The sequence below is a fragment of the Ambystoma mexicanum genome, chromosome 6q, assembly GCF_040938575.1.
Source record: "Ambystoma mexicanum isolate Mex_15411 chromosome 6q, UKY_AmexF1_1, whole genome shotgun sequence".
Lineage (NCBI taxonomy): Eukaryota > Metazoa > Chordata > Amphibia > Caudata > Ambystomatidae > Ambystoma > Ambystoma mexicanum.
The window spans coordinates 976,391,625-976,407,877 of record NC_090937.1 but is presented as its reverse complement, the minus strand read 5'-3'; the positions used below and the strand labels follow the sequence as shown (position 1 = coordinate 976,407,877).

The 16,253-nt window shown below is 45.9% G+C and overlaps 1 protein-coding gene across 2 annotated transcripts in view; it reads right to left on the bottom strand.

The window, feature by feature from the left end:
* Positions 1–16,253, bottom strand: part of TRAPPC11 (trafficking protein particle complex subunit 11) — a 1,974,021-nt gene that overhangs the window by 621,342 nt on the left and 1,336,426 nt on the right. For both annotated transcript variants that reach the window (XM_069631477.1, XM_069631476.1), the window contains exon 23: positions 12,388–12,507. In XM_069631477.1, the coding sequence (XP_069487578.1) occupies positions 12,388–12,507 (120 nt within the window). The remainder of the gene's footprint in view (positions 1–12,387; positions 12,508–16,253) is intronic.

The window sequence follows — 16,253 nt, the reverse complement described above, 5'->3', positions numbered from 1 at the left end:
GAGGGAAACCTTGTTAATTCCAATCATCAAGCCTAATAAGCCCGCCGACAAACGTGACTCCTACCGCCCAATAGCCATGCTTAACTACGATGTGAAAATATTGACCACGGTATTGGCAGACAGACTGGCCAAAATCATAGGGGACATAGTGCACGAGGATCAGTGTGGCTTCATACCAAGCCGGAACAGGACCATGAACCTACGTAGAGTGCAACAGGTTATTGCTCAGACGGAGGCCAATACGGAGACATATGCGTTGCTGTCCCTTGATGCCATTAAGGCGTTCGATTCTATATTTTGGGAGTGGCTAGTGGAGGTTCTTGTGGGTTTCGGCTTTGGCCCAGGGTTCATTAGATGGATCAAGATACTTTATAACAAACCTACGGCCAGAGTAAAAACAGGAAAACACATATCAGAGGCGTGGGACATACGCAGGGGCACTAGGCAGGGATGCCCGCTCTCCCCCATGCTTTACGTACTAGGACTGGAACCCATTGCTATATACTTCCGAAGACAATTCTTTGATGCTGCTATACGGCTGGGGGGTATTGACCATATTGTTTCTCTTTACGCAGACGACATACTATTGTACGTCAGAGACCCACAAAACAACGTGCCCACAATGTTAGACGTCTTGGACAACTTTGCAAGGTTTTCTGGTATACAATTTAGTAGGGCGAAGTCCTGCCTGTTCCCTCTAGCAGGCCTCAGGGGGAAAGACATAGCAGAACTTCCTGCGGTAGGAATACACTGGGAGCTGACCTCATTTAAGTATTTAGGTATACACATAATGCATACCCCTACATTAATGCATGAGCACAATATGAAGACTGCGATCCCAGCCCTGAGAAAATCTATGCAAAACTCCCCCTATCCATGATGGGAAGAGCTGCCATAATTAAAATGATTGTCCTTCCCAGATTCTTGTACGGGTTCCAGAATATATATTTTTACATTAATGCGCCTTTTTTCCGCTTGCTAGAAAGGATAACCCGGGACTTCTTGTGGGGGTCAGGGAGACGCAAAATAGCATTTTCCACCCTGATGCTACCGTACACCCAAGGGGGAATCCAACTCCCGAACTTTGAAAAGTACTACCTGGCAGCACAGCTTAGTTTTGTCACCAAATGGCTAGCAGATGAAGCCACATCCGAGACCCTCCTGCTGCAGACCCTAGTATCCCTGTTGCATATGAAAAAACTCCTCTGGGCCCCCTCCCACCTGATGCGAAATGCCCCTTTCATGGCCATCCTGGGACAAAAAGTATGGCGCAGGACAGTAACCCTCACCTGCTCTAAGCCCCACTACTCCTCGGACATACCACTACTCTCGGACCTATGTGGCTCCGTCGCAGATTTGCACCACCTCAGACACTGGGAAAGGAATGGGATATACTCATGGGGGGACCTGTTTGTGGATGGGGCTTTTAAAGACTTTGAAACACTTCAGGAAGTAGATGGAGTCCATGCGGGTCAGTTCCTGTGGTATCAGAAGATGAGAACCACAGCAAGAACCAAATGGACGTCATGGCCGGAAGAACCAGAATCAAACCCCCTGATTACACTACTTCATGCTCTGGGTGAAGGCTGGAAGCCGGTGTCCCAGATCTATGCCCACCTAAGCGACGTCCCCAACCCACGGGGTGCCGTTTTGAGAGGCAAATGGGAAGCAGACATGGGCCGGGAACTGTCAGATGGAGAATGGGAAAGGGCCTTGTCATTCCCCAAGTTTGTCTCCAGGAACCACAGATTCAGACAAATACAACTCCACCTGCTACACATACTTAACCCCATCCAGGCTGGCAAAAATCAATAATACGTCGCCCTCTAATTGCACATGGTGTGGACAGAGCAATGCAGACTTGATCCACGTGTTCTGGAAGTGCATTAAGACACAATCCCTGTGGACCGCCATACAGCAGACAAGCGACAATCTGGGGGTGACTAGATACAAATGGACCCCGGAGGAATGCCTACTCGGCACATACGCCATACCGGCCAAACTCAAGCACCTCACCAGACTAATGGACATTATGTGTATATTGGCAAAGAGGACTATGGCAATGTCTTGGAAGAAAATGACTGGGCCCCAACAGAAAAGCTGGCACTCTGAGCTGAAACGCTGGGTATGAGCAGAAACAACGGCTTGGGAGGACAGTGTGGCCAGATCCACAGATGACTCTAGTATGACCCTTGAGGCCTGGAAAGAACTCACAGACTCCCTGTTTTACCCCTCAGATGACAAGCCCCCATGAACTGGTATGAATCCGCCGAAACAGAACCATGAACTGAGTTGACAAGACCTGTGACCATTACGCTGCCACCTCACTGGGCTCTCACAGGCATGGGGCCCTCCCCTTTTTCCCCCCCTCCAGACCATCAGGATCCCCCCCCTGCTCCACCAAGCAACATCACCTTAACAGGAAAACACTGGGAGATAGTTAAATGTTGTAATGTTAATTTGTTAAATGTTTTATTCTGAAATGCTCATTATCCTCGAAACACGGACATGCTTGGTGTCCTGTAAATGTACTAAATAATACATGCCAATAAACAAATTTGAAAATAAATAAGCTGCCCCGATCCTCAAGACAGATGCTTGGCGTTATTCTGCACTTGCAAGCAGCCTAACGCTCACCGTCGCCTGAGGTCACACTTACCTTTGAAGATCCTGCTTCCTGGACATCCTGCTTCCTGCCAGCATACTTACCAACTGGGGGAAACTGTTCTTACATGTACATCTCTTCGGCGAACCAAGTATTCACCTTTACACTTTCTGGAACGCCGAAATCTTCATCATGGAATCGCAGCACGACACGCTCCATCGTCGACAGCAGTGCCTGCAAAGAAAAACAGAAGACAAGGTAAGACATCGACATACTTTGCGCTTTTCCTTAAACCATCACTTACCTGCTCTGCTGTCAAACATTGCGGTAGCATCCATCTTCCATCCGGCCGCGTCTCGCGTCTCACAGCTGAATTGAGGTCGAATTTCCATCTAAGGGAAGAAAACAGTAGAGAGACATTATTACAGGCATTAATAGGAGCAACATATAAAGACATTAAACAGAACGAACAGCTTCACAAGAGCTCAAGGAAGACTTACCAATCATAAAGAGAAGCATAGGCGCAGCTGGACTGGACTAATCCTTATCAGTGAAGGAACTAGATTCCAATCGACGCACCTCTGCCAGAAGTAGCAGGACGGAGAGCTTATCTTCCATATTTCACAGGAGCAGTATCACCACGTACTACCGCTCACAGCTTTTCTACTGAGGGAGAGGCCTGAAGGGGGTGATTCAAGTTCAGGGAGGGCTGCAACCGTGCCCCAACGCCGCTGCAGAGACCAGGTGAGCATAAGAGAACACCCTTCTCGCTATTACAGACCCACAGGGATATGGTGCTTTGCTCACCCCGATACTACCGACTACCACTCTACCACTTTTATTCATCCCTCACTACTCCTGCCAACTACTATCTTTACTCCCAACCACTATTACTGCTACCTCCGTCTCCTACTACTATCCCATTCCACCACTGCTAGTAGTCTATCTCTAATACTGACACTCTCCACTCTCTCTCACACAAACACTCCACAGAACCTCCTCATTAACAATACCCTCTGCGCTTCAAACGCTCTCGTCTCCAATGATCTTTTGGACGGCCTCCACTTTCTCCTGTCCTCACCCAACTAATCCACACCTACACACACTCACACACACCTCCTTAGTTAGCCCACCCCTCCCAGGATTGGTCACTCACCCTGTCCAATCACTTACCTGGCTCAAGGGGGAGTGGCAGGGAGAGTGTTTAGGGAGGCTTCAAAAAAGGTTTGTAAGCCTCGCCCCTTTTTCTGGAAGCATCCCTGGCAAGGAAAGTGGAAGAGTTTCTGAGGAACTGGAGTCCCTGTTCCATAAGGCATATTTTCCTGAATGGTGTGTAGATTTCTGTAGACTTTGCTACACCGCTGTCTCGCATGGCCGGTGTTGGGCTGCTGTGTGCAAGCTGCTGCTGCTGCATGGTAGCTTCCCTCTGCGGTTTCCCCCCGGTCACTGTCCATCATCATCGGTAAGGTGGGAATGGGAGGGGGTCTGTACACACTCACAAGAGCACCAGGGACTGTTTGGGATGGACTCCCTCACTTACCTAACACGGCCTGTAAACAGGCCTTGTCACACCATGCAAGATCCATGCTGGAGAACAAGAGTTACAGGTAAGTAACTTGTTCCTTCTCCAGCATGAGGTCTTGCATGGATTCACATGTTCATGAATACGATTATACAGCAGTACATATACACAACCACAGGAGGTGGCAAGACTCACAGAAGCAATACACTTACTCCTGGAACAGACTCGCATCAAACAAAACAGGTTGTGTAGAGCTGCTTGGCCGACACAGGACTCCTCCCCGGAATCCCTGTCTTCGCAGTAGAATCTTTTGAAGGTGTGGGTAGACCGACACGTAGCAGCCACACAGATGTTGAACTGGGGAACAGCAGAGAGAAACGCTATCGTTGATGCAAAGGCACTGGTGGAATGGGCTCTTGGCTGGCCTGGAAGCAGTCTGTTGACCAGATGATGGCAATGCATGATACAGCCTGAGAGCCATCCGGAAATGGAAGACTTCCACATGACCTTCCTGTGTCCCATAGGTCAAAAATTGACAAAAAGCTGAAAAGTCTTTCAAAAGTTATACGTGCGTGCAACATAAAACTTCAGGTCATGCGCAATGTCCAGCGAATGCAAAGCCCTTTCAGCAGGCAAAGAAGGATTCACAAAGAAAATGGTAGCACCAAAAGCTTGTTTAGATGAGTCATACAATACCTTTGGCATAAAGGAAGGATGAGTCCGCAGAACCACCTTAGCTGAGTGGAACGACAAATATGGGGGTTTACAGGAGAGAGTCTGCATTTCCCCCGACCTGCCTGGCTGAGGTGATCTCCACCAGGAAGGCGGTCTTCTATGACAGAAATTTCGAAGGAGCTTGATGCATTGTTTCAAACAGAGAACCCATCAGTTTAGACAGTATCATTTTGTTCTCCCACGCCGGGGCAGGAGCCTTCATCAGAGGGAACGTTCTGAAGAGGCCTTTGAGGAACTCTTACATGCCTGTGGGACCAGCTCCATTTTGTCTGGAGCCCGGATTTAACGGTATATGGTGTACAGGTAGACCTTGATAAGATGCGTGGGCAAGGCCAGACTTGGCCAACGAGAGCAGGTACGGCGCAGTCACTTATAGTGGGGAAATCTTCAGTGCCTGGCACCACACTGTGAAGCGCTTCCACTTGTGTTTGTAGCAAGCAAGCATAGAGGGGGCCCTGGCCTTGGCTAGAATCTTATTGCATTCCAAAGGCTGCAAATAGTGTCAAAATTCTAGGGCTGCAGAAGCTAAGCATGAGGCTCAGAGACGCTGGGTCGTGGTGCAGGATTGACTCTCCTTCCGTGGATAGAAGATCTAGAAGCAGAGACAGTTTGATGGCTGGAGCTACTGAATGATGGAGAAGGTCTGGGTACCAGATTTGCCTGGATCACACCGGTGCAATGAGGATCATCTTACAGTAGCAACATCTGAGTGTGCTGACCACTCGTAGCAACAGCGGAATCAGTGAGAATGTGTACAGAAATAGGCCTTCCCAAAGGGACGAGAAGGTCATCTCCCAGACTCCTTGGCTGAGGATACCTGCTGGCAAAACCTTGGCATTTGGCATTGGTAGCAGTCGCAAGAGGTTGATTGGAGGGAGACCCCACTCGATGAGATGAGACACTTGCGCTTGCTGAGGTTCCCATTCGTGGCAGGACCGCAGCTCCCTGCTGAGAGAGTAGCAACAGTGTTATAGATGCCTGCCAGGTGAAATGGGACGAGGAACATGCGTTGAAGAATCGCGCAGCGCTACAGATTCTGTGCCTCCAGGGTAAGCGCAGTTGAGCGTGTCCTGCCTTGTTTCCTGATATAGAACATGGTGGTGGTGTTGTCCGTGAAGACTTGCACCACCTTTGCCTGGAGCTGAGGTTGAAAAGACTTGAGGGCCCAGAACACTGCCCGTAGATCCATGACGTTGATGTGCAACTCCTTTTCCTCTGGGACTCAGAGTTCCCTGGTGAGAAAATGTCCTGTGTGGGCCCACAACCCTCTAGGGAGGCATAGGTCGGGACTGTCACCTGATATGTAGTGACCTGAAAAGGAGCATCCTGCGACTGAGGGCGAACTGACCACCATAGTAGGGCTTGACAGAATGCCTGATTGAGGGTGATCTTGTCGGTCTATGTGCCTATGACTTGCCATCTGGAATCCAGAAACTCTTGCACGGGCCTCAACTGCAGTCTTAAAAAGTGAACTAGATGGATGCAGGAGGACATCATCCCCAGCAGGGACTTGACGGACCGGCTGTTGCAACAGAAGCTGCCGACAGCCTTTGGACCTTTCCGGGATGGCCTTCACCCTCTCTTTCGAGGGAGTGTGTTGAGTCAGGCACGCATGAATAGTGCGTTCTGAGATGGCACTTAGCAGGACTTCGAATAGTTGATCGAGAATCCTAGCAGAATTACAATCCGGATGGCCTCCGCGGTGTGCTGGATTGCCAGCACGTGAAAGCGGGATCCGATGAGATAATCATCCAGGTAAAATGTGGATTCTTCTCTGTTGCAAATGTGCTGCCACGAGCCCAAGCATTTGGTGAATACCCTTGTGGACAATTTGAGTCTGAATGGCAGGGCCTTGGACTTGCAATGGCGTCCTTGAACGTCAAAATGCAGGAATTTCCGGTGTTTGCGATGAATGGGGATGTGGAAGTGTCCTCCAAGTCGATGGTCGCCAGGAAATCTCCTTCCTCTAGCAGATGGTCGAGCATGTGTTGCAACGTGATCATCCTGAACCTTTGCTATACGAGTAACTTATTGAGGTGCCGCAAGTCTAGAATCGGTCTCAACCCTCCTGACTTCTTCCTTACAAGTGTTCGGAGTACTCTCTGGAGCCCTGGAGGTGCTGAGGGACTGGTTCTATTGCCCCTTTGCGTAGCATGGCTTGAAATTCCTTAAGCAACTGTGCCATGTGGAGTTCTTACCGCACGACAGGAGGAATGTGAGGGCATTTGTCCTTGAATTCCAGAGCGTTTCCCTGCTGAAGGACATCAAGCACCTATTTGTCTGTGTAGATCTTCCGCCACTGGTCAACAAATTGCGATAGCCGGCCTCCCACTGGGGTGCAGAAGTGGGGGCACGGGTCCTGGGCAGATTCAAGCCTGCTTGGGCATCTGCGTCCTGTATAGGGAGCGACGACGCTGTGTGCCACTGCCGTTGGCCTGTAAGCATCCCCTATAAGCCTGCTGGGTGGTTAAGCAGGTGGGCTGACGATAGGGGGCGGCGAGGGGGTGAAACCGTTCAACGACCTGGAGTCTTTTCCCTTAGAGAAGCCAAAGGATGGCCTCCTATGCTGAAGGGTGCACAGAGAGCATGCCGTCTCCGTCTTAATGGCCAGTAGAGTTTCATCGACCACCTTCCCAAACAATTGGTCACTATCGAACGGCATGTTGTATACATTGGTCTGCACATCCCTCCAAAGGTTGGTGGCCTTGAGCCTACCCTGGGGGTGGAGTGCTACACCATTGCCTCATGGTACGGGGGTAACACCAGGAATACAATGGAACAGTCACATTAGGTGGGTGCGTAGGCTGATGGAGCCGCGCATCATAGTAGAGGGGGAAACATCAGGAATGCAGTAAAATAGTTACATCAGGTGGGTGCGTAGGCTGGTGGAGCCGCGCCTCATGGTATGGGGGGCAACTACTACACACCACTTCTTTATACACAACAATGTTTTCGTCAGGATGGTTTTTACTACACTTCATCAAACACATTAGTGGCCTTGCCACTTTCTTTCCGCCACAACCTTGAACCACAATGCAGTACTTCAATGTCTTCTTCGTGGTTCACCAACCTGCCAGGACTACAACTAACAATGTCTTTCCTGGTGTACGCACCTTCCAGGATGAATCTCTTAATACTACATGTACTCTGCAGTGTAGTTTACTTCAAAACATCAGTAAAGTCTTTGACTTTCAATAACAGTAACATTCACAACTTCTTCCATAAGGATACAACACCGACTGATGCTGTTTATTCCACTGATTGGTCACATGTAATGTAATGCAGGTTACATTTCCCTCACCCTATCCACTGTCCACAAGGAGGGCCACTTCCCTGCACGTTTGGGTTTTCACTATCACACCAGGTAATTCCTGGTAATGTCTTTTGTTCAAGTTTCTCTCTTCAAGAAAGCTGTTTTCGCTTTTACTTCCAATCACCTTTCTTTGGCAAGGCTGGTTGTTATCTATCTCACTTATAGCCTCCTCTTTACTTTGCCATGGGTGGTTATCCTTAGGTGTCCCCTCTTTCCTGGTATCAGCGCCATTCTTAAATACTGCTGTCAATTTACTTGGGTAGTGATAGTTATAAATGTTCTCCTTTCGGTTCCTCTTCACATATGTTTTGGGCCAATAACACTCTTTCATTAGTTCGATATTCAAAAGTTCTATAAGCGGTCAGCAGTTTACAACAGCTAGCCCGGGGGTCACCTGTCAGAAACCAACTAACTGGTTTTTCCCTGCACGTCCATGTATCCCACTGCCATTACATTTCGGTTTGTTGGCTTTGGAGCTTCTTAGCTCTGGTTGTAGTGCTGTGACTCGTGCCTTCCCGAACAGGAGCCAATGTTGCTCCTCTCGCTTGCGGTACTCGTCAGCCACTTGAGCCAGGCACAAGGTGATGGGAGTGCTTCTCTCCCACGGGGTAACCTGCAACATCAGCGCTTCCTGCTGCGCAACCTCTACAACTCGGGCTTCTCCTTCTCACGACTCTCTCAGCACCATCAACCGTTACAGGCCAGGCGGTGGTCCTGGCGTCCTAGTCTCTCTGCCCCAGCTGCATACACAGGCACTGATAACTTCTTCTACTGCCAGTCATCCTAATCTGCACCTGAGGGGGATATAAATAATACAAATTCCCACTCAGGTGTAGGTTGTCGGGAACACTAGATTGCATGCTGCAGTTCTGTGCCTCTGAGTCCCTCTTCCTTGTCCCAGGACCTATGGCATTATGGGACTAGAAGCCCCCCACCATTCTTATTCTTTTTAACACACATTTCAGTATCTAACTCACTCTGTTTATAAAATATACCTCTAGACAAGGATTTTAAAGACATTAATGGTTGGCTCTTAATTCCACAACTCAACCCAAGGGGTAAATCACATTTCTCAGAATTAATGATATTGATGTTCTGATCATTACACACTCTATTCTTATGCTGACCATAAGGATTTTCATTACTAACATTTTGGGTACCTTTGGAAAGGGGAGCCTTACTCTGACACCAAGCTATTCGGTATTCTGGCATCATGCATATCTCACCTTCCGAAAAACAGTAACACGTCTCTTCTAGCGAAGCCCTTCTTTTCCCTTGGGGGCCTTCTCCTCCCAGGTGATCCACCCAGCTACTACCAGTATACGTATCCCTATTTAAATATTAACATTCTCCCTACTTAAATTTTAACATGCGCAATACATTCATATAACTATAAACATCCACTTATCTGCCCATTTAATATACACAACACTAATATATAAAACATTATTTTACACAGGGGTGGCTGCTGCGGTCAGCCACCCCTTTTTCAGTGCTTTTGTGGTGCTGTCCTGGAGATTGGTGACTGCTCCAGATGAAATGAGGGTTAATCCCTCAGTCTATTCTTCTGGGTTGCCCCATCCACCACGCTGAGTCCCACACACACAAAACTTCCTCCAGCGGGTGCCTTGGCCCGGTGGGGGCTCACTGTCATCACTGCCTCACCCACGGCCGTGTTCTTATCTTCTAGCCGGCCCCACCGTAGCCCCGCAGCTCACCATGAGCTAAAGCGTAAAACTTGCAACCTCATGCAAGGTGACATTTAAAGTTGTTTGAACTAATGTAAAAGGCGGCACCAACTTTATTTTGCATGGTGAATCTGCTGCAAGCCAGTTTCTTAAAGCATAAAAATCATGTCTCTTTCCTCTCAAGGTCTCACAGTCGTTTGCAGCTTCTGTGTTAGGTTAAGAGTCATCCCTGTGGAGAGAACACTACCTCTCAAACCTCTCACAAGGGGGTACCTCACAAGGACATAGCTGCATATAGCCTGTGGAAAGAGCTAGAAGGATTGGCATGTAAAATATCCTCTGCAGCAGGTCAGAGATCAAGGGCCAATGTACTTTTCAGGGAAACTTATTTATTTGGTTCTATTCTACCCTGCTCATGGTTTTTCAATATTTGTAGTATTTGTGAGTCACAAAGTCACTGTTTGTTGCCCAAGCGCTACCTACAGAGCTCTTCAATACTACAAGTGGATGCCTGAAACATATTCACCCTGGGTGTCTTAACAGACCAAAGGATTCAGGTGGCTGCCCACAATTGGTAAAGGTGGCCCTCTCCTGCAGCACTATAACTCCCCCCACTCCTTGTCTAGGAATACCCAAGAGGGGAAAAGTGTTGCAAGGAAAAGCAGTGGCGTAACCAAAGCAGCAGGCTCAGCATGCAGAAAAAGGGAACAGAGATGCTGGGGCGCACCCAGCTCTCTATAATTGCAACAGTCATGGATGCAAATGTTGCAGAGCAGATGCTGAAGCAGATTGCATCACCCTAGTGGCTGAAACCATTTCTGAAGCCAATGCAGAGCAGATGCTGAACCAAATTGCATCATCATGGTGGCTGAAAATATTTCTGAAGCCAGATTGATGCTAGCGGATAACTTTTTAAGAGAACAAATCTGTTGGAGGAAGTTATCCATTAGAATTTAAATGTCTTTTTATACAGTAATGAATTGATTGAATGCATCAGTTAATTTTCAACGTACTGTTCAGAAGTGTAAAATTGGAATAATGTTATTGTATTTGATGGTTTACTTCTTGGTAATGAAATAGTTCTACAAGAAAAACATGTAAAATACCAATTTGCTTCTTAAATATTCAAACCAGTCCAACATAGCCACCCCGCACCTAGCCATTGAAAAAGTGACCTTTAAATTAATTAGTTCTATTAAATTTGCTTTATATGCTATGCATATTAACTCTCCTCTTAGAAATCTTCCCATACCTGGACGACGGTCCCCGAGGGCATTCCTATCACAAAGCGTGTTGAGGACATAGGAATGGGAAAAGGCACTATATAAATGACTACTACAATACAATAATCACCCTTCACAAAGCCCTCAAGGGTGAAACTTGTCGGGTGTTGTCTTTTCTCCCACCGCTGGCGTAGACATGCGTTTTTTACAAGAATGCTGAGATTAAAGATTTATTTTTGACGTTATCTTTCTTGGTGTGTCTCCTGCTTCTGTTTAGTTTAAGATCCACTTCAAAGCAACAGGATGTGTTTTGTAGGTGGTCTCTGACATTCATATTGCTGATCTTTCCACAAAACTACATTTGTCACAGTTTACCTCTTCTATGCTCCTCCTTACAACTACTTTCAAGATGTCTTTCGCATCCAGCTTCCACTGTTAATTCTTGCCACTAAGCATTACATGCTCTTTCTCCTGAAACTCTAAAAAAGACAGTTATTCTATCTTGGTTTTCCTTATCTTGTTATGTATCTATTTGTATAAGGTGTTTTGTATAGTGCTTGGACATACCCCTCGGTCCCGTTCAGAGTCATGCAAAATCAATCTCAAATCTGCTTCACCGTCAAAAGTTGAAGGCGAGAATGTCCGTATCGGTTGTCTTTAATTGAGACCCTGTCGTCCCTTGGAGAGTGCGTCTCATTTATAGACTTTTTTCGGTGAGCAGCTGGCTATAAACTGACATCATCAGTCTACCAGACATGTAATTTGTCCAAGCACAAGGACTGCGCAAGGGTGGGATCAGATTAAAGTGTCCATTTATATTTCTAAGCACTGATGGTGTGAGCAAATTACCTGGTCTGCAGGGTTTTCCTGAAAGCGTCTATCTTGTAGACTTTCCATGTCCCTACCACCCTTGATGGTCGTTTTAAAAATGTTTCCCTGCTCCCCATCTCATCTTTTAATGAGCTTTTGTACTACTATGGACCACTGTGCATATTTATGAACTGTCCTTTTTATATTATTGTCCTCTTCTGACACCAAGTTTGTGAAGTACTTTGGAGAAACACACTTTATGAATTCACAAATACATTTGTATACACGTGTAAAATAAAGCACAAGTATAAGAGTAGAAAACTAAAAAAGTGAGTAGATTTAGGTAAAACACCACTCTTTCTTTGTGAAGAAAGAAGACCTTAGATGTTTACATTATAATGCTTTTTTTAGTATCAATTATGTATTTAAGAGCAGAAATTTTGAGTATTTACAAGAGGTAAATAGGGCTGAGCCTGACACACACATCTCACCTTGTGGCATTTGCAAACGATATCCCTCTCCTCAACACTTTCATTTATGAGGTATGAAACATATACGAGAAATATTCTTGAACCAACTGTTCCACAACGAATATATAATATTTTTTCAATCTGTAAAAAAAAAGGAATGTCATTCAGTCGTAGTAAGTGAGAAAAATACAGGATATAGTCAAGTAACTCAAGCAACGTGCCATCAATTAATGATCTTATTCTGAGATGACCCTCTCAATATGGCACATTTTTAACCTCTGCAATGTTCCTCTTAGTTCTTTAGCAAAAAAAAAATACAGCCACATTTCATAGAGTATATTGCAACAGACAGTTGAAGATTGCATCTTCTTTCACCTTCTTTTGACATATTTTACTTCTCCTGAATGTAACCCATTGCGTAATAAAACTCTTTATCTTGACCCAGTGCAGATTTCTCCTGTTTTAATGCTTTGCTTCTTACCCTCTGTCACAAAGCCAAGTGGAAACCACATAGGGCACAACTCATGAGTGACTGAATGGTCAAAAAAAGTGTTCTCGCTTAGCAAGTTCCTTCCAAATGTCTCTGCAAGCATCTACCCAGTGTTAATCGCAATCTTTATGCACAAGATTGCTCGAAGTGTAGTCCTTGTCACTGATCTTTCTTTATTTTTAGGACACAGATAGCGTAACATGTTTCAGGTTTTTTCGTGTTGCGGATACGGGCTTGGTTACAGCAAGTTCTGCAGCTTCTCCCAGAGATGAGGCAGCCCAGGAGGGCCTTAGGATGCCTGATTTGGGTCCTAGCTCCCCTCTCTGTGTTGAGTTCTTGAGTCAACTGCCACTGATTCGTCTTACTTTCCTCCTTGGTGATTCAACATGTTTCAACAAATGCTTGATGATCCTCTACCATTCAACTGACAGGCTTGTATTTTCTTACTCTCGAACTATCCCTGCCCCTGTACCCTTCATGGACTTCCCAATGCCTTCCCACCCTGGTTTCCTTATTCTTATTTCTTTCACCAACAGTTCTTTTCTCTATTACACTTCACCTTATGGTCTCCTTTCATTTAAGCTCTACCCCACTTAGTTTCTCTCCCGTCCTTCACTTTCTACAATCTCCTTTGCTCTCTAGCCTCCTCGATTTTCACTACCTCCAACTTCTTCCTCAATCTTCTACCTCAATCCTCTACCAGCATTTATATGCTCTGCTGTTGCTTCCACCAAAGGTTAAAGTCAGGTGCCTGGGAAACCTAATGGGCACACACTAGGACGGGGTGGGTTATTGGGTAATGGCTTTAACTGTCTAGGCTTGAATTTCCAAGCTTTCTTAGGGACCACAGACTAAGGCTATATTAGGTTGATACACCATTTGTTTAGTGGATCCTCATGCATGTACTCTCCAGCAAACAACTCCAGTGTGCAGAGCAAAGCCAGTAGGGCTTCGTTCTGCTCTGCTTTCATGCACTTGCCACATTCTGGGTCTTGTGATGAATCTGGGAACTTCGTCACTAATTCTCTGGAGAGAAGCTTCTCTTATGTGGCCAGGCAAAGGCAGAAGCTACCCGACTCTGACCCTGTGGGTGGCTATCTGCGGGAGGACCACATAGTGGAAGACAAAATCCAGAGAAGTAGAAAAAACAAGGACCAAAATAACCTGGCAGTTATAATTCCCCATGACACCCATGCACCTTAACAACATACATGTATGACTTATTGTAATGTGGAGGAAGAAATCTCAGGTTTTCCCAACCAATTGTCCTACTTACCTCCACGCCCCAATTGTAGTACTGAGAAGAGCGTTGGACAATGAAGATGACTAGAAGCGGTAACCCAACGCTGTGTTGTAGTCTTTGGAAACGTTTGACTTATACCAGAAAGTTTAAAACTGCCACAGCTGATTGCAGTAGTAGAGAGTGGAACAGTCAGAGATTGTTGGTTAACTGTTACGATGTCACCCGGGATGCCAGAAACTAGCAGATTGTCAGTAGCAGTGCAGAGGCTCAGACGGACAGTGTGAGAGACTGAACCGAAAGCAGCCTGCCACCTCGTGACCGGGAGCAGCAGAAGCCACCCGGCATGAAAGAAATCAAAACGAAGACGGACCGGCTGACAGGACGCATGCCTAGTCAGCGGACCGAGAGAGAAGCCAAAGAGGAGATGTGAGGACCACCAGAGATGTCTGGTAAACCTAGGGAGACGGAATGGGTAACCGGGTCACCTGAAAGCAAATACCACGTCAAGTTGATAACATGAGCGAAAGCAATTGAAGTCCTTAAAAGAACTGATATAAATGAGAACATTGTAAAAGGGTCAGTTGCCCAGTGTTCCAAAGGAGGGAATAATATATATGTAAACAGTGTTATAAGTGGATCGAAACCTGAAAAGAGAAATTGATATACATAGCAACAATATTGAAAGGGTTCCATGTGATTTGGTCTTTTGGTTTTTTATTCAATTTGGCAGCAAATATATGTAGGCGAGACCACCCAAAGGCCCCCCGACTCCCTCCTATATTTATTATCACGATAACCCATACCCCACATATATTTGTGTCCAAATTTCAGCACAAAATATTTGACTAATTCTACTGCAACCAAACCTCCCATTCCATTTGAAAGAGGGTCAGAGAAGAGAAATGGGCATACATGCAGATAGTGTTGAAAAGGGGTCGGAGAACCAACACTTGAAAAGGGAAGACAAAGTAAATACAAACTTTATTGAAAAGGGGGGGGGTCAGTGACCCAACTTTGGAAAGCTATTCTGATGTGAATAAAAACATAAAAAAAGAGTGAATGGAAAAAGCCCTGGCAGTTTAGTGCACCAGGTAAACAGGGAGTCTGAGACTCACATCCAACAGGTGAAGGTAAGAAGTAAAGTGATATCCTGGCAAGGCAGTACACCAGGATTAAGGAATAAAGTGATATCCTGGCAGGTGAGTAAACCAGGAGCGAGAAGAGACACTAAGCGATATCATGGTAAGGGAGTAAAAACCAGGAGTGAGAAGACAAGTAAACCTGAAGTTGTGGATTCAAAAAGGGAAGACTCGTACCCCTTTTAAGAACCAAAGAAAAAGTAATCAATGCCCTTGCAGGAGAGTATACTAGAGGTAGAAAAGGGCAGGATGTGACAAATTGAACAAACAAAAGAACTGTGTGTTTAAGAGAAATTCGAGCGAAGGCGCATACACCTGGAATAAAGTGGAATTGTGGGAAAATATAATAAGCAAAGGAACTGGAAGAGAAGATTCGCTCCCCTGGTGCAAAGTGGAATGGTGTTAAAGTGCTGGAAGTAAACTAAACAAAGGAAAATAAGTATTTTCTCTGAAACTGTAAGAAAGGAACAACTTCAAGGGAGAAGTTGTTCCCCCTTGAATTGGGAAGTGAGATATTGTGAGAAGAGTAACAGGCAGGGGAGGAAACTCCTCCTCCATGTTTTTTTGTGAAATAGTGTTGACCTTTATATGGTGGTGCTGGATAAACTTGTTTACTACCAGAGAAAACATAGGGGAAGGGAGGATCCCTTTCTATGTCAGAACTTGTATATCTTTTTCTGTATTACACCTTAAAACGTTATGTTGAGATTTTAGGAAGAATGCTACAAGTGCATTGCTTACATAAATTCCCCTGTACACCTTACATTAATTAAGTTTAGAGTATAAGAGTCAGTGTAGTATTTTCGGATACAGGACGAAGGACGCTCTTATGTTTAACATCCTGACACAGACGTTCTTAGTTATGCTGAGGCAAGTTAACCCCTCCTAGATTTAAGGAAGAGACAGATAGGATTTCCCCAACACTTATTATTATTTTCTTATCAATAAAATATCAAAATTGCATTGAAAGTGATTACTGTGTCCGAGTCTTACTCTTGACTCCTTACAGGCTACT